The 17670-nt window shown below is 56.7% G+C and overlaps 1 protein-coding gene across 9 annotated transcripts in view; it reads right to left on the bottom strand.

Moving 5' to 3' along the window:
- The window catches only part of Atp2b3 (ATPase plasma membrane Ca2+ transporting 3), a 67387-nt gene that overhangs the window by 35602 nt on the left and 14115 nt on the right, over positions 1-17670 (bottom strand). For 6 of the 9 annotated variants that reach the window (XM_047535434.1, XM_047535437.1, XM_047535438.1 and 3 more), the window contains exons 2-9: positions 13367-13700; positions 7680-7877; positions 7311-7568; positions 6743-6868; positions 5992-6117; positions 3196-3237; positions 1328-1492; positions 511-725 (exon numbers count right to left, since the gene is read on the bottom strand). In XM_047535434.1, the coding sequence (XP_047391390.1) occupies positions 511-725; positions 1328-1492; positions 3196-3237; positions 5992-6117; positions 6743-6868; positions 7311-7568; positions 7680-7877; positions 13367-13574 (1338 nt within the window). In that variant the 5' untranslated portion in view covers positions 13575-13700. The remainder of the gene's footprint in view (positions 1-510; positions 726-1327; positions 1493-3195; positions 3238-5991; positions 6118-6742; positions 6869-7310; positions 7569-7679; positions 7878-13366; positions 13701-17670) is intronic. The other 3 variants (XM_047535436.1, XM_047535440.1, XM_047535442.1) reach the window with 1 other exon arrangement.

The raw sequence follows: 17670 nt of genomic DNA, 5'->3' as shown, positions 1-17670 counted from the left end.
TGGTCAGCACTGGGCTGGGTGGTGGCTGACCCAAGGCAGCAGGCCTGTAAGACGGAAGGATGCTCATCAAACAGGGAGCAGTTGCTCTCCTCAGAGCCCCCTCTCAGGTTCTCTGCTGGCCCTGTCATTCCCTGATGCTGTCCTGGCTCTCCCACGCTCTTCCCACAGTCTCCTGACGTCCCAGAGCCTCCCGGTTTCCGTCTCTGCCAACAGCACCAGTGTCCTCACTTCCTGACCCTTCTGACCTCCCTATTCCTGTGTCCCACAGATGCCAACCCTCAGGTCTGCTTCACTACCCACTTGCTCTCTGGCTTATCTCATTGTGCCCAGGGATTCAGGTGGGAAAAGCTACTGAATACGGCAAGTCCCTCTGTGTCAACAGATCTTCAAAGATGCCCCTCAGTCCCCACTCAATGCCTTCCCTCCTCCTGGAGGCCTCCCAACCTCCCCGAGTCCTCGGTGCAGCCCAGGTGCTTACTGACAGCCCACAATTGTAAGCACTGTTATTACCTTGACAGAGTAAGCCAAGGAGATGGTGACAGCAAGAGGCAGGCCCTCAGGGACAGCCACAACCAATACAGTGACACCGATGATGAAGAACTTCACGAAGTACTGCACATAGACGGGCGTGCATTCTGCCAGCCACACCCGGCCATCCACAACGAAGGTCTCAATCACAAAGTAGAGGACCAAGATGATGACAGTGATGGCGGACATCACCAGCCCTGCCCAGTCATGATGGAGGCCACAGAGGGGTGGGCAGGAAGAGGGCCACCACAGGTGATGAGGAGAAAGGAAGAGGGAAGAAGAGGTAAGGGGCACTGTTGCTGTGGCCAGCTTGAGACAGATTTGGTTCATGTTTTGGGATAAACAGCTGGGGGGGGGGGCTCGGACCTGGGGCTGGGGGGGCAAAGCAGGACCTGTTTGCATGGGAGCTTGGGATGGTCTTTGCTCAAGTCCCCTAGGACATGTGGGATGGAGCAGAGAGCCTATGTCCAATGGCATGAGAGGCATGGCTGGGGGGACCCTCAGAACTTAGAGTTCCAGTCAGCGGGCCTTCAATGCTGCTGGCTGCCTTTTGACCATGCTGTGGGCAGAGCATGCTGGGTAACAGGTCAGCACGTGACTTTGGCCTTAGGGAAGGGTTTGGAATCCATGCTTACTGGGGAGGGTTGGGCCAGACCCTAGCTGGTCCCTGGCTGCCTGGCCCACACCACCTGCAATATCCCTTCATCCTGGCTCTACATGGCATGATTCCATCTCCACGATCCCAGTGTCCCTTATGCCCAGTTGGTGGCCCTGCCTGGGCACCTCTGGCTGTCCCTACCTGCTTTCCCAATCTGCACAGCCAGTTTCGTAAGCTTTCCCTGTAGGACCGACTTCTCCTTCTTGGGCACATTGGCTTTCTTCTTCTCTCGCTCTTCCATCTCCCCACCCTCTGCACTCTTCAGGGGCTGCATTTCCATGGCAACTGCCCCATCCTGCTTCTTAGCTGCACACAGAAGAATAACATCGCTTCAATTAGGGCACAGCTAGGGTGAAGAGTTCCAAGGGGCTATCACAGGGGAAGACATGCCATACCAAACAAGATGAAATGGAATTCACTGGGCGTTCTCTTATACAATTCCAAGCTTAATATGGGAAAGGGAGTCTATTGACCTGCCCCATCTTGCTGCCTAAGCTCAGGCCCTCCTGAGGTGGCTGGGCAGCTCCAGCACTGTCCTAGGCGGGAGAGAGAAATAGTTCTCTCATGGGAAGGGAGGACAGACACAAGAACAAGGTACTTGGGCACACAGACAGGTGGTCAGTCCTGAATACCCCAAATTTCAATACCTGAGGAGAGGTCTGTGGTCCAAGGAATGTTCCAGAACCTGAAGTTGACTCATCTGCCCACTGGTGCACAAGCCACTTCCCTGCTCCCCTTGGAGGCTTAGGGTCCCTACTCAGGCTGTCTACTCCCACTGCTATGCTCCCTGGGTTGCTGTAGGCAAGCTTTTCTGACCCTCCAACTGACTCTCTGCCTGCCAGCTGGAGCAAATTGCTCTTCCACTCCCCGCTCCCTCCTCATCCTTGTTGCCTTTGGTGTGGTGGTAAGTCTCCCGCTTGTCATCTCCCTCTGCCAAGCTCAGCCTCACACACTCCCCGAGCTCCAGGGTCTCCAGCTGCACTACTCAAAGTGATCACATCTACTCTACTTGCTCTTGCCACTCTTTCTCAGAGAGGGGCAACCTGACCCAGCAACTGGGAGGTCCCCTGCTTGTCTTTATCTGCCATTACTCTGATCTCCCCTGCAATGGGGCTTTGGCGCAACAGCCATTACCTCTGCATCCCCTCTCCCAGCGCAAGACCACTCACCATAGCTCCTTCCTCCCAGCAGCCTCAGGGATAAGCCAAGTCCTGCCCAGCTGGGCCACTTCTATCCTTGTGCCCCAGCTACTGTCACCCCTCATAGCCCATCCCCAAATGCCCTCCCAACTTCAGTTATCCTTTGAGCTCTAGTTGGCTTATCTGACCTGGTCTCAGTCCCTGGGGCCCTGCATGCACACACACCACGCTGTGCTTGAGAACTGTCCACCTCTTGCACCATGACTTCCTGAGGACCCTGCTTTACCCGCTGTCACACTCCTAGCACCCAGAACTGACTGCTGATTTGACCTGCCGTCACTTCTCCTTGGGCTGCCACCTGCTATGCAGCCACTTCTTCCCATGTCTCAGCCAGGCATGTGCCCAACCATAGAGTGCCAGAGGCCATAGGGACTCAGGCTTAGAAGAGAGCTGGGCCCTGCCCCTGGCTCACAGACTCAGTCAGAAGGGAGCTGACCTTGGAAACCCACAGGGCCCAGAGCTTTGGGAACATCAACTTCTCTATGCCTCTGGTTCCTTCTCTGGCCAAAGAGGACCCAGTGTGCCCATCACAGATGATCTTTGTGCACAGACCCCAGGTGCATAATGGCCAATGACCCAGGTGTCTGCTAGCCAACATCTAGGTGGCTGGTCTGGTCTTCCAGAATTGTCTGTGGATACCCAGGGGGTGGTCCTCCATTCTCAGGCCGGGGCAGAACCATGGAGCTCACTTACCTGGTCTCTTGGTGTTGATCCTGCTCTGGTGGTGGGTGGCCCCTCCCCTACGCCCCCCTCCCCAGTCCCCTCCCCCAGGCTCCTCAGCTGCCCTGAGCAGCGCTGCACACACATTACCTCTGGTCTGGCTACTGTCCATCGCCCCATCCTGCTGCTTGCCTACAATGGAAGAGGAATGACAGACACGGAGACTTGAGAACATCTATATGGCCAAGACAAACATACATGCACAGGACAGCAGGCAGAGCTGGGCTCAGACAGTGCAGCATGGGACCACGCGGGATAGGAAGGGAAGGATGCACCTGGTTGCTGGCGGCCCTGATACTGCTCAGAGGGACCAACTTGATATCTTGTGCTTTCCAGGCTCACTCTGCCACCATCTCCCAGCATGTGGTTAACACACAAAACCCAGAGCCAGGGCCTCCCATTGGGCCTTAAGACCAGACATACGGTGAAGCCCTAAAGGCAGACCTGGATGGGCCCTGAGTCACATGGGAGAGCAGTGGGAGGCTTCCGAAAGGACTGCTGTCCTGAGCAGGGCCCTCCCACAGTGCTGACCACACCTGAGGGCTGTGCGAGGTGGGTGGCAGTTAGAAGGGCTGTCCTGGAGGCCATGCTTATAGCGGCTCCAATCCAGAGGTGAGCTGACCAGGGCAGGAGGGGCTTGTGGGATGATCTATCAGTCACCACACAACAGCTCATGTCAATGGGGATCCAGGAACACAGACAAGGTGCCAGGTAGTTCCCAGGCAGGGGCATTGGGATCTGGGGTCCCCAAGAACCATGGAGAGATTCCCCTCCTATCCAGACATGGGGCATAGATTAGGGCCTCTGCCCAGGGCCCCTGTGGGGGCTGGGGACAGTTTGGAAGTGAAGGGGACCTCTGAGGTGGAAGGGGAGAGACACCCATAGACACAGGATAACAGTAAGATGATAACAGCATGACAGGTAGGGGGCACCACTGGAAGCCCTGGGATTGTGAGGGCCCAAAGGAAGGATGGACTATAGACCTAGCCTTAGGCCTCTAGAGCAGGAGGGAGGCGTGTGGGCTCAGCACTGCCACAGGAGGTGGACTGGAGTGGAGGCACCGTGGGGGAGGGAGGGAGGAACCTCAAGGGGAAGGTACGTAGGAGTTAGAGTCAAAGGCAAGGGCAGGGCAGCAGGTGGACAGGGGCACTGTATGCCCAACAGGCTGGGCTGAGTCATGGGGAGTCAGTGAGGCAAGGAGTGGGGAGACTCGGCACCTCAGAGCACCCCTCCCCAAAGAAGCTCTGGCCCCTAAGTTGCACAGCCTATGGGTGCTGAGGGGAGTTGGAAGAAGGGTCCTGAGAGGGACTGGAGGAAGGGCTTAGGACCCAGCTGTGAAGAACACCAATATTTAAGGGAGAGAGCAGGAAGTCAGGATTCTGCAAAGGAACCACAGGGGACACTAGGACAGTGTAGGCTCCAGCAGCTCAAGGGAGAGAACCTTAGCAGGGGGAAGGTATCCCTGGAGGTCCTGTGTGGAAGGGATTCCCTGCTAAACAGCTGGAACCAGGGGCCACCAGGCAGAGTCAATTGTTCTTCCCTGTAGAAAGGTCTAGGGACTCCAGTCCTGGCCAGCCCAGCCCAGATGAGGCCCGGCTCACCTATGTGCCTATGCACCCTTAGGACACTTGCTAAGGAAGGACACTGAACTGCGCCCTGCAGGGAAAGGGACCTCAATGCAGCAAATGTGAGGTGGTGGAGGGAGGACCTGGCCTGGCAGCAGCAGGGAGGTAACCACATGGAACACACAGGCCCAGGTGGCCAAAAGATGGTCCATGGAAGCTTCCAGGCCACTGCAGCTCACCCTGCTCCTCTGTCACTACCTCTATGAGCAGAGAGCTTCAAGAGGTGACCCATGACTGGGCTGCTAGAGCACTCTTCCTTTATGTTGACCTGTCTCACCTGCTTTCTTGGCTCCAGCAGCCTAAGACTAACTGTCCCTTCCCCAGATCATTGGCCCAGAGCCCTGCTGGAGGCTTCCTGCAGGAAGCAGAGTTCTCCCCACGTGTGCAGGTCCTTTACAGTTGTAGAGGGGAAGCACACATCCAGAAATCTCCACTCCCCACTTGGTTTGGGCTGCAGGAGAGGCCTGAGGGCAAACGCAGGCCAGGACCAAGGGAGTGGTAAGCAGATGTGCGTCAGAGTGACACAAGGGAATGGCCTGATCCACAGTGCCAAGACCCAGGGGGTCAGGGAGTATAGAGGACAGCTCCATAGCTTGTAAGCCCCTAAAATGAGAACCAAAGGGGACACTGGCCATGCTTGCAGGGCAGCGGGCTAGCTCTGTATCCGGGAGGACAGGGCCACTATGGAGCTGGGCTCTCTAAAGTCATCTGTCCTTTGACACTGCTGTCCCTAGGGTGAATGCCCATCGCCCACTGGTGAGCCAATTCTGCCGTCCTCCCATCCCAGCATCCTTTTACAAATCCTATCCTTTCTGCTCTCTCTTCCTTGATGTGCTCAAGAGCACTCCACCTCTGGGTTTGTGACCCCCATTTCCCTGGCCGTCATGTTGACCCAGGATTCTCGGCACTTTACTGAGCATTTGCCGTCCAGACTGTGGGGGTTGCACACCCTGAAGCCAATGAGTCTAACCCCTGTCCCTCTGACCTCATTCCTGTCCAGGCGCAGCATCCCGAAGCCTTCAGGAAGCAGCCATTCCTGGGAAGCCGCCCTTACACAGATTTGGAGGGGCCCCCAGCCTGCTGGCTCTTGGGAACAAAACCCCAGAAGAAGGATTGCCAAGAGAAAGCAGAAGAGAGGACATGGCCTCTCATCCTCTGAGGGCTGGCTCTCCTGGAAGCCTGGGACTGGCAGACAAAGAAGAAAGAGCAGTGCCCTGCTGTCCCAGTCACAACTAGAAACTGGAAGTCAGTGTTGCCTTACCTTTCTTATCTTTCTTCTCCTCCTCCTCTCCACCAGCTCCAAGCAAGGTAAAGATAATGCCTGTCTGGGAGTTCACACCAACGGCTGTTACCACCATTCTTCCAGAACCTTCCATGACATGAGTGCCTGGTACAGCAACACAGAGAGACTGAGACAGAGATTTGCACCACCTGGCAGGAGACATGTTCAATGCCCACAGAACAGTTCCCAGGGAATCCCAGAGGCAGGAACTCAGCATTCAGAAGCTACTACAGCCATATTGACCCAAATCCTAGCCAGGCTCAGAGGAAACCCAGAGGCACAGAGGAGCAGGTATTTGGAAGAAGCACAGGTGAGCCATTCATAGGCTCCACCAGAGGCCTCTGGCCTTTCTGTCCAGTTTCACACTGTGTTTCCCCTTGGGATAAATGCTAGGCTAAGTCAGAACCTTCTGGAAAGGGAACACTTATCTCCATTGGATCTTCTTGAAGGTATAGATTTGGGAGAAGTGCTGCTTTGCCCCCCCATAAAGTTCCCTCCCCATTCAGGACCACCAAGGGCCCTTTGCAGCCCTGTGGCTGTAGGTACCACCACCAGTTCTCCAGTGGCCCATGCCGGCTTTGTGGTGGGTACAGTCCTCTATTCCCTAACTGGAAGGGCTATTAGGGAAATTGTTCCTTGAGGTGAGTTTGGCAAGTGGCTTGGATGGGGATGTTGGGCCAAATGGCTTCCAATCTGACTGCACTGGGCTGGTTGGGAAGGTGGCCCTTACCTGAGAGCAGCATGGGGTCTTTGTCAGCTGACTTGCGCACGTGATCCGACTCGCCCGTCAGGGAACTCTCATCGATTTTGAGGTCGTTGCCCTGGATGAGTACGCCATCGGCAGGCAGCAGGTCTCCTACAGGTCAGCCCGGAGCCAGAACCAGAGGCTGTGGGTTCACAGAACTCCCCCCACCTCCTCCCAACTCTCCCAGGGAAGGTCCCTCTAGACCTGATGAGCCAGGTGCTCAAGGGAGTCAAAGGCCTCTTCCTTCACTCTCCCTCAAGTGGGGGAGGGAACCACCCACACCTAACCACGTTGTCCAGCTTGCAGGGGACAGGGTCAACATTTCCATCCTGCAGTAGTGGGGAGACACCTCCATAGAGGCTGTGGAGACAGTCTGCTTTCCGGGGTGTGACTGCATCTCAAGTAATCCCTTCCCACCTGCCTCATGCTCCCTGCGGGTGAAGGGACCTGTGCACCGACGGACAGCCTGCACGGGGGGTCTCCTCTGGCCCATGCTTCTCGGAAATGGGAGTCAGGTTTCCTTTACAGGGTGGGTGAAGATCAGCACACTCACCATACTTGACCTGAGCAATGTCCCCCACCACCAGTGCAGCCACAGGGACCTGCAGGAGCTGCCCGTTCCGGATGACTGTAAACTTCTGCTCCTGCTCGATGCGACTCTGCAGACCTCGAAACTGCTTCTCCTTGCTCCAGTCATTGAAGGCCGTGACAAGCACCACACAGATGACAGACAGCAGGATGGCGGCCCCTTCGATCCAGCCAGCCTCAGCCTCCCCCTCGTCTTCTGCTCCACCGGACACATTTCCGCAGGCTTTGCCCAAGGAGAGAAGGGAAGAGAAAGAAAAGTTATGGAGCTGAGCCCAGGGTGGGACATCCTAGGATTCTCCCTCCACTCCTTCCAGTCCAGAGCTCTGCCCCTCACCTTCACTCTCCTCTCCAGGAGGTGCGTAGAAGGAGAGGCCCAGGGAGACGATGGCAGCCACCTCTAGGATGATGAGGGTCACATCCTGCAGGGCCTCCCACACCAGCTGCAGAAAGGTCTTGGGCTGCTTGGGAGGGATAAAGTTCTGCCCGTAGATCTGTCTGCGCTTCTCCAAATCATTGGTGCTGTCCGCCAGGCCTGCACAGTGTCCCAGGAGGGCATAGAAGCACAGAGGGAAAGGATGGGACAGGCTAGCTTGAGTCCTGGGCACCCCCAAGAGGCCCTGCCTGGCCTGCTGATTTGGGGGAACTGTGGCTGGGCTGCCTCTTCTCTAGACTCGGGTTGGAGAAGGCAGGAGCTCTGCAGACCTTTGGGGCCAAGCATGTGGGAGTGCTTGAGAGAGCCCAGTGGAAGGAAGGGATGCTGGGTCAGGTAGAGGGGCTACCAGCCTCCTCATGGTGCACACATGAGTAAAGAGCCCCTGTGCTGTTTTGTGCTCTGAGCAGGGCTTTGCAGGAAACTGATGATTAATACCCAACAAGGGAAAAACACAGAGGGGACCATCAGGGCCTGGTGTGGACTAGGGTTGCCCAGAGACAGGAAAAAAGAGAGCAGCAAGCAGCTTCCCAGGAAAAGTAAGCATCCAGGCAGCTTCAGTAGGTTTGTGGGAAGGTCACCAATCAAAGGGGTGTGGGTGACATCAGCCTGGTTTCAACTGGATGCCAAAGAAGTTACCAGAACCCTTTCTGAAGGAGAACTTTCTTCCTGTCAGGAAAGACCTCTCTAGCTCCAAACACAGATTCCCTGTCTTCTTCAAAGGAGTCTAGACACTGGGTCCCATGCAGCTTTATAAGATGGAAATGTGCATTTGGGACATGGACATTCTAAGAGCAGGAAAGCCACTGGGCCTTGACCATATCCCCACTCCCATGACTGTAAGGTCACACAGCCTAACTTGCAAAGGGAGCAGGGCATGGAGGTGACCAGGAGCACATGCACAGCCAGGGCCCAGGGATATGGGAATCTCTGGAAGAATAACTGCTGAGGAGGACAGAGTGGTCGCTGGAGACAGGGAGTGGAAACCTGCTTTCCAGAGATTCTCCGGAAAGGAACAAAGAGAGGGAGTATGACAACTAGTGGGAGGTGCAAGTTCTTGGGTTCAGACGGGGGGACTAATAGTGGCACATGAAGAGAAGAGAGAGACAAAAAACCAGGTTGGGGGACAAGGTGGTCTGGGGAGAAGCAAAGTCAGAGTCCCGGTGGTGAGGTTTAGTCATGCCTAGGGACCTGGGTCCCTGGGCTGGGGTGGGTGGGGAACTGCTATCATCTGGAAGGAGGTGCCCTGCCCATCACGGTCTGGATGAGGCAGATGACACTGGAGAGGAGAGGGGTCTGAGCCTGTGTGTCAGAGCTCTTGACTGGAGGCCAGGTCAGTATGATGGAGCCTCTCAGGTGCTGAGCTGCCAGGACACTGGACTGGTGAGAGGCTGAGCAAGGACCTGGTGCCACGGTGCCCATGAGGTATGCAAGGAGACAGCTGCCTCATTCACAACACTTCTCCCAGAGCCTGGCTCTAGTGCCCACTCTGAGCCCAAGCTGAGGGTCTAGACTGGGAGGCTGCGTGCACACACGGAGACTTGAATTATGACCAGAGCCATGGTCAGCTTTCTGAGGAGTGCCACAGTTGGTCTTGGCCTCACAATGACAGCGACCCCTCCTAGTCTAATTGTCACCCATCATCCCTAAGGACAAGAGGTGGGGATACTGGGGTTAATGAGATGATGATGGCACATTGTCTCCAGACCAGCAGGCAGAGGATGGTGAGGGGAGGGAGCCAGTACTGGCGGGGGACCTCCTTAGTCCTAGGCAACCGAGGCTCCTTAACTGATGTAGGCCCAGGGACTCCACCCATGGCTCTAGAGTCCTGCAGTCTACCTCCATACCATAGGCAAGTTCTTGTGGGCTGGGGACATGATGTGTCTTCTCAAGCCCATTTAGGATTGGCATCTAAGTCATGGGCCTCTGAGCCTGCAAAGGTAGGCAGATGAGATGAAGCAACCCACTGCCCATGGCCCTCAGGATCCTCAGTGCAGGCTAATCCAGCCCCTCCCTGTGTTCCCACAACCCCCCAGTGCTGCATCCCCCAAGTGCCCAGCCCCATACTGACACCTGGTGGACAGATGGCAGCTTGTGGCTCCTGGCCCTGAGTGGCTGGCGCTAACTTCTGTCACCTACTGCACAGACAGGAGGTGAGCAGGAGGGCCATCCGGCCCTTGGGGCCCTCACTGGGCAGTGAGCTAGGGAAGGCTCGGCCCCAGATGACTCAAGAACAAAAAGTGCTGATGGTGGGGCTTCTGCAGAGGGGCAGGGTGAGGCCCATCTGAGATGGCAGGGCCACTAAGAGTCACAGCCGCAGCCAACACAGCCTTGGCACGTCCACCCCAGTGAGGCGATGGCCACGCAGTGTCCTTCCCACTCAGAAGGGCCACAGCTGTCCATGCCTTTCTTCCCATGCCTCATGGCGCCTGGGCCCAGCTGGTGGCTCAGATTTCCGCCAGCGCCAAAGGCCTCTTTCAGAAGGTCTGCAGCTTCCCCAGTCGGGCGCCTAGGAGAAACTCCAGACCTCAGCTTCTGTGGTGGCAGGGGAGGGGGCTGAGGCCACGGATTCAGCAAGGGACCTGTCCATCACTCTGGACTGGGCCTTATCTCCTTCATCTCTAGGAACTATGAGAGATGCCGCAGGGAGGCAGCAGGACTCTGAGCCTCCCACGTACCTGGGGTTTCTGCTGCTCCTGGCCTGGAGCTTCCAGAGAGAGACCAAAGTCCCCTGTAGCCTGTAGGTCCCCAAGGCACCATGTGAGTCTGCCTTCTGCTGCCCCACTGCACATGCCTGGGCTGTCCTCAAGGACAGTGGGCCCTTGGGCCCCTTCTGTGGGAGCTCCCTTCCCCTCCCCCCGCCTTGCCCTTGGCCTTGATTTGCCCTTGATACTGCAGCAATTCTCTCCCACTACCCGAAACCAGCAGCTGCCCTCAGACTGGCCCCCTTCCTGTGGGTTTGGGGGTCCTGACAGCTGCCTCTGCTGCCACAACACTCATTGTGGGGGGTGGAGGCAGCTGAGGCCCCTCTGGTTCTGAGCACACGCCTGCCCAGCAGGCCCTAGGGCAGCCTGGGTCCAGGGCATGGGGGCAGGGGCCTGCTGGTTGGCATGGACACAGATGGGCCGCCTGCCCAGAGCAGAGGCCAGATGCCATCAGAATTGGATTAGGACCACATCGTGTCGGCTCTCAGCTAATCTGCCCCCTCCTTCCCATGACTGCCTGTGGAGACCAGACAGGGGAGGGCATGGGGCCCAAGTACCCCTAGCAAGCCTATCATTGAGGTTCTCTGACAAACACGAGCAGCTTTCTTCAGGACGGGTTCTGGAATCCTCTTGGATCTCTACAAAGACTGAGAAGGCAGTGGATTGAGGTGTTGATTGCCAGTAGTCAAAGTCCCCCTCCCCCAGTGTACTACACACCTACCTGGCCTCCCTCCCCTCCATAAAGCCCCTCCTGGGCACCACCTTGCCAGGGGGTTGGCATGGAGCCAGCTCCTCCTGCAGCTCATGCCACTGTCTCTGGGTGGGAATGAGCAGTTGAGCCTGAGTAAGCACTTCTGGCCTTCTGAGGACCTCATGCCTTCTGGAGGCTCATGGCCTGGCTGATGGGACATGGGGAGTGAGAGAAACCAGCTCCTGGCACCAGACAGCTGGAGCCTGAGTAGCTTGAGAGGAGGGGCTCATTCTCGGGCTGCTTCATTCTATAGGCCGAAGACCCAGGCCTGGCTGGTTTCCTCCACTGGGGCACAGGGACACAGGTGCTCAGAAGCCAGTCAGGAGCTGGGCCACCTGCGCACCTGCCCTTCTTCATGCCCACCCCCTCCTCAGGCACCAGGCAAGTTCCTGAGCTCTGTGGCAGAATCAGGAAGGTTCCCAGGGGCCTTGACATTTTAAATATTTAACAAGGCCTGACGGGCAGAGGGAAGAGCTGCCAGCTGAAGCCCATCTGCTTCCTTTGATCTGGGAGAGGCCAGAGCCCTTGTGGCTAAATGGCCCTCCACCCTAGCCTCCTCTGAGGCCCCAAGTCCTCAGGGGGGTGGGCAAGGAGGAGGGAAGGAAAGAGATCCTTTGGCACAGAGCCCAGCCATCTGCCCTGACAGCATGCTGCTCCAGGCTGGTGTGTGTGGCGGACAGGACAGGGTGTCCATGGGTACAGGGAGACCCATGTGGCCCAGGGAGGCCACTCCATCTTGGAATTCCTCACCTGCCCCATGGGCCTACTTCCTCCCACCTCTGCTTCTCCCTTGGACCCATGTACCATCGGCTGCAGACAGAGTGAGCTTTCTGCAACCCAGCTGGGGTGAGATCAGAGCAACGGGATCCTATTTGTGCCCTAAAGTCTGTGAATGGGGGGGGCGAGGGCAGAGCAAGGAGGCTGGACATGATGGGCCATGCCTGGACCAGAGCAGAGGAAACGGGCAGGAGGGAATGCATCAAGGGATTGATTTATAAACTAGAGTGGGCAGGGCCTGGTGATGGATGGGACACGGATGCCAGCAAGCAGGAGGAACCCAAGGTGACAGCCAGGGCCAGCAGCACTGGGTGGGCCAAGGTGCCGCCACTGAGACAGGCAGCTGATGAAATCAATCAGTGCTGGCTGGGGAGCAGGCCTGGCATTGGGCTGGGCTAGCCCTGGCAACCCTGCCAGGCCAGTGCCAGCTGGGCCAGGAAGTGCTCCAGTTCCTGGAGTATGGGCTGTGCTTGGTTCCCGGGTGGTCCCTGCCTCACGGCAGACCCCAGCAGGGCTGAGGCAGGCTGTTACAGGGAAAGGCAAAGCTTTGCCTCCACAGGGGGAGGTGGGGATTCAAGATGGCAGTCAGACCTCTATCCCAGATTCTTCTAAAGGATGCTCAGTGGTCTTCCTAGAGGTTCACTGGGGCACTGCCTGTCTGGGACAGACTGTGACCACTGTTGCTTCCAATCAGCACTATGGGCCTACTGTGCCCCAGCTGTGGCCACACCTTCCCACTAGACTCAAATGGCCCTGGACCATCCTCAGGCCACTCCTCTCTTCCCAGGGCAAACCGCCTTGCAACCTCAGTCCCAGGGGACTTGACCCCACGCCCCTTCCACCTCTTCTGGGCTCCCTTAACTGAACACAGATATGAGCATACGGGGAACCCTCAAAAATGCACATGGGGCTGTGTCTTCCGCCTCTATTGCCTGGGAACCACCTGGCCCTGCCTCATTCTTTGGAAGGGACTCTGGGGTTCAGTTTGGGGTCCTCTGCCTGTGTGAACACCTCGCACTGTTCTCATCCCCCTCTTCCACCTCTCCCACTGTACAGGGTGGAGAAGAACTGATCATGGAGGTGTAGATGAGGGAGGGGGTCAGGCCACACACACAGAACTCAGGTTACCCCGAGGACAACAACTTCCTTCTGCACAGTGTCTCCTGCTCAAAAGGAGGGCACAGTCAGGGGTCCTGGTCTTGGTTCCCTCAAGCAAGGGTCACCTGGGCCTCCCCTCCACAGAGCCCCTTTAGGAAGCTGCTGCTGGGGTACTATCGATCCCTTGACCACGTCCTCTGGAGTAAGTAGGCCCTGTGTCCCCAGTCACTCCTGTGCCCCACCCAGCCAGAGGGACTTACCCTCTGTGGGTGAGGTTTTCAGCCTCCTGCAAAGCCCACTGACATCCCCGTAGGCTTCCTGGATCTTCTGCAGCGCCTCAGCCCCTCGGAGCTCCATGAGGGTGCGCAACTCAGCCAGTGTGCACCCAAAGCCGCCCGCATGGGGGGCCTCCCGCTGCTGCTGGGGCTTGGGGTGGAACTCGATGGAACTGTTGGCCATGTCGCCCATCCTGTCTGTTAGGCCTTCTCACAGATGTAGCCTCAGCCCAGCCACAGATGGGAATAGGTGGCCACCTGCAGTCCCCGTGCCCCGGCAAGGTGCAGTGGTGGTGGTAAGGTGGTTTAGTGTGGACACCTGGGGAGGAGGTGAGAAGAAGCCAAGGGGTGAGACAGAACTAAGGTCCAGTCTTCCAGAACATACTCTGAAATCTTCCCTCAGTGTAAGCCAGGCTGGGCCAGGGACCCTCATAGCCTGCCAGGCCCCACCCACCAGGCCGCCCCCAGTCCTGCCCACTGTGAGCACCCAGAGCTGGGAGGGCTTGCCCAGGTAGGGATGGAAGAAGTGTCCATGTCTCCTGCCAAGGACCTTCCTGCCAACAGTGCCAGCCAGCCGGGGCACAAAGGCTGTCATTGTCCCCAAATCCATTTGGAAACCTATCTGAGGCATTGGGATTGACAGTGGCCAGTCCTGCCTGGTATGGGTGAATTATCCATTCCCCATGGTCAGCTCCTTGCCTGTCCCCCCATCTCACTCCCTGCTCTTGCCTGATTAAGACTCGCCCGGTGCAGCTGGCATGCTATAAATCCTGGTGGTCTTCTGGTGCAGCCACAGTGACTCAGTTTCAGGCCTGGGGTTGTGCGGGGCTCCTGGGAGTAGGCCCAGTCATGGACGGGGACAGCTGGGCTTGAGGTCAAGGCTTAGTGCACAGGGTATTTCTGTAGCCCTGAGGGTACCTGGGGGCCAGGAGGGATGAAAGGAGGAGGCCCAGAGAGAGGGAGACAGAGAGGGGAGAGGAGGGGGATGGAGAGAGAGGGAAGGAGGAGGAAGAAGGGAGAGAGAAAGGAAAGGGATAAAGGAAGTAGAAGGGGCGGTGCCCAGGAAAAGGCACATGGGAGAAAGCCCAAAGCAGCCACAGGTCACTGGTGACTGCCAACACCCTACCCACAGCACAGAGCCATCCACGCCCCTCCACATGCTTCCCTCTTGAGGACAAAGTAAGGAGCAGGCAGGCCACTGCCAGGCTGCAACATGTGGTCGTCCTCCCTCTACACACCAGTGCCCCTTCCCTCAGCCAAGGAACTGCTGGTGGGAACACTGGACCCGCCCCCTTCCTGGCTCGGTCACAGCCCTCCCTGGCTTCACTTTCCCCACATCTCCTTCCTGCCTGCATATAACAGGGTGCATCCCCCAAGGTCATGTGCTAAGCAGCCCACATCCTCCTGGAACTCAACTAGTCCAGCACACATAGTCTTGGCCTTGCCATCATCTGAGACCTCCAGTGACAAGGTTCGGTTGGGCCAGTTCTCACCTTTGGGGAAGCTCCAGTTTTCTGATCTAGAACCACCTAGGATGAACAGAACCCTAAAAAAGGCAAAAAGGACCCTGGGAAGGCAAAGGGGTGGGGCAGGTCCATGCCTTTGCTCTCAGGACAGCTCCTGCCTCTTCAAGCCCAGCAGGCTCCATCCTACGAACCTACCAACCCCTATCTGATGTACCACAGCCCTCAGGAGAGGAGACCAGAGTCTCTGGGAAACCATGGGCTATTCCAACACATGCCCCCAGCCCACACAAGAGAGATCCACAAGGAGCCACAGGTCAGGGGGTCTGGGGACATACATAGGAGGTGCTTCAGAAAATGTCCATCCCAAGTGGTCCCTGACGGAAAGGTCTGGACACCTGGTGTTAACTTTCTAGACACTTGCCACGTGGAGAAGCCTTCACTTCCTGGCGATGTGGGAACATGACGGACACATGACTGCACCATCTTCTCCACTCCCACACACTGCTCTCTCACCCATTCCTCCAGCTGATCATCTGACGATAGTTACTGAGCATCTATACGTGCCTGTACATGTGGTGGGGACAGAGGGTCTGCAAGACTAAATTAACCCCTTCTCTATCTGGTAGACACATAAGAAGCTGGGTGACAGAGATCAGGTCAGGCTCAAGAGCCAAGATCCGTGGAGTTTCAAGAAGGCACATGTGGGAGAAAAAACTGAAAGGAGGCAAAAGAGAGGAGAGGTGGAGGGGCGAGGGGAGGAGCTGAGGCCCTTCTGCTTGACTGAGCAGCAGAGGTGAGCCCTGAGCTCAGGAATGCCTGCGGCAAGCAATGTGAGGACAGGAAGCCAGGTGGGGCGGGCAGGCTCCTTCCGGGGGTGCCCCGTGAGCACCCCCCAGCCACGTAGGAGGTAGTGGCACTAATCACTCTCCTTTCGTCAGTGCAGGAATCTGAGGCTCGACCAAGGGAAATGGCAGTGCCAGCGGAAGCAGGGTCTACTGCCTCCAACAGCTCAAGGCAGCAATGGCTGCTTTGGCTGACACCTGCACTCCTTGTCTTCAGATTGCTTCCACCATAGCCCTGCCCTGGGACCTTTGCTCAGGACAATGCCTCGGCCTACCAGGTGCGCCTTCTCCTCTCCTTTCTCGGAGCTGAGCTCTGGCTGCCCCATGCAACCCCAGCATATAGCAACTGCGAGGTCTGACCACTGCCACCTCCAGCCTGCTGGCTGCTAGACTGAGGAATAGACAGGTCTGGCTTGTACACAGAGGCACTGGCTTAGGCCAGTACAAAACCCCTAGGCCCCAGGCAGGAAGGGCTGCTGGCAGAGACCCAATCAGTGGGGCCCAGGTGTGTTGGGACTCCAGTCGATGTCCCCAACTGAGCTCTTTCTAAAAGGAAAGATGGAGGATTTTGTTCCTTTGGAGCCCATTCATTTTTTCAGCCTCTTCACATACCTGGAGGAGTAGAGGGGGTTGTAGGGTGCCTGTGGGATCATAGGGAGGGGACAGAGTGAACAGCCAATGGGCCTGATAGAAATTCCTGTTCTTCAGAGCAAACACCTGCAGGCCATATGCGCGGGGGCCTTACTCAGTCTGTAGTTCTCCTTCCTCTGACAAGGCCAGGTCTGTCCTTCCACTCCTACTCCCTGCCCCTGATGCCCAGTATGGCCATGCTCTCAATTAAGCAGCAGTAGTAGCCTAGTCAGAGCCACACCAGGTCTTTGAGCAGCTCCCGACTGCTGTACTGTCATCACTGTGGCTGACTGGACCTGTGGTGACTCACGGTAAGAACACTGGGCAGAGAGGCAAGACCTTCTGATGAGGTCAAGATGTGTCCCCTCCCTGCAGCCAGAGAGATTCTGCCCTATCAGGCAACTGGTCACCATGCTGCTCTGAGTCACCAGCTCCTCCAGTTCAGGTACCATCACTCTAGAACAAACTTCGTTGGTCCTGCCGTGCTCCCTGTTTTGATTCCCCAGCTCCATCAAGCAAAGGACCTAGTTCCTTTAAAGCACCTTCTGGACCCCCTCCTGTCCCCACCCCTTGGCTGTTCACTGTGCCCCACACTGGCCTACCTATGGCACTACTCACTTTCCCACAGTCACATAGCTGAGACCTGAGTGCACACCCTTCTCTCCCATCTCCACCTGCTGACCTCCAACAAATTTTTTTAGTCACAATTCCAGTGGAACGTTCTCCAAAAATCTCTTCCAGTTAATACTCCAGTCAAAGTTGACTGCTGCGGGGTTTAGAATCCCACAGCCCATTCCTGTTTTGCTCTGCTCGGCACTGCAATAGTTGGTGACTGTGTCTCTCCCACTTTCCGGGTCATTAGCTCTTTGAGATGTGTGGTTATTGAGTCGGCAGGAAGTCTACTGTATGGTCAGCCCTAGATGGGGACAGGGCTGGAAGAATGAGTGAATGGGGGAAGGGCAGATCAGGGTGGGCACTCACATTAACACACCTTGTCTTCATGAACTTAACAGGCCATAGGCTAGGAGCCAACAGTTGAGGTGAGGCCCATTTTTGAGTAATTATTAGCTACCACAGAGAGCACAGAGCATATATTCTTCTTTCTCTGGGTCTTTGTAAGCCTGAGCAATGGCCTCTCTCAGTTTGAATAAGGACAACAGCCATCACTGAAATGGCCAAGAACAGAAGTGACCAGGCCTATCAGTTCTGCAGACCTGACAGAGTTTCCGGCCTGGGCTGGTTGCCGAGAACGGCCTGTAGGCACCAAAAGGGCAGGGAACGTACCATTTCTGGGCTCTTTCATCTTTCAGACCTTAATTGGCTTAATTGAATTGAGGACTTCCACAGAGGG

Source organism: Sciurus carolinensis, chromosome X (genome assembly GCF_902686445.1).
Source record: "Sciurus carolinensis chromosome X, mSciCar1.2, whole genome shotgun sequence".
NCBI classification, from domain to species: Eukaryota; Metazoa; Chordata; class Mammalia; order Rodentia; family Sciuridae; genus Sciurus; species Sciurus carolinensis.
Note: the sequence above shows the minus strand (reverse complement) of the source record. Positions and strands in the feature narration are given on the sequence as shown.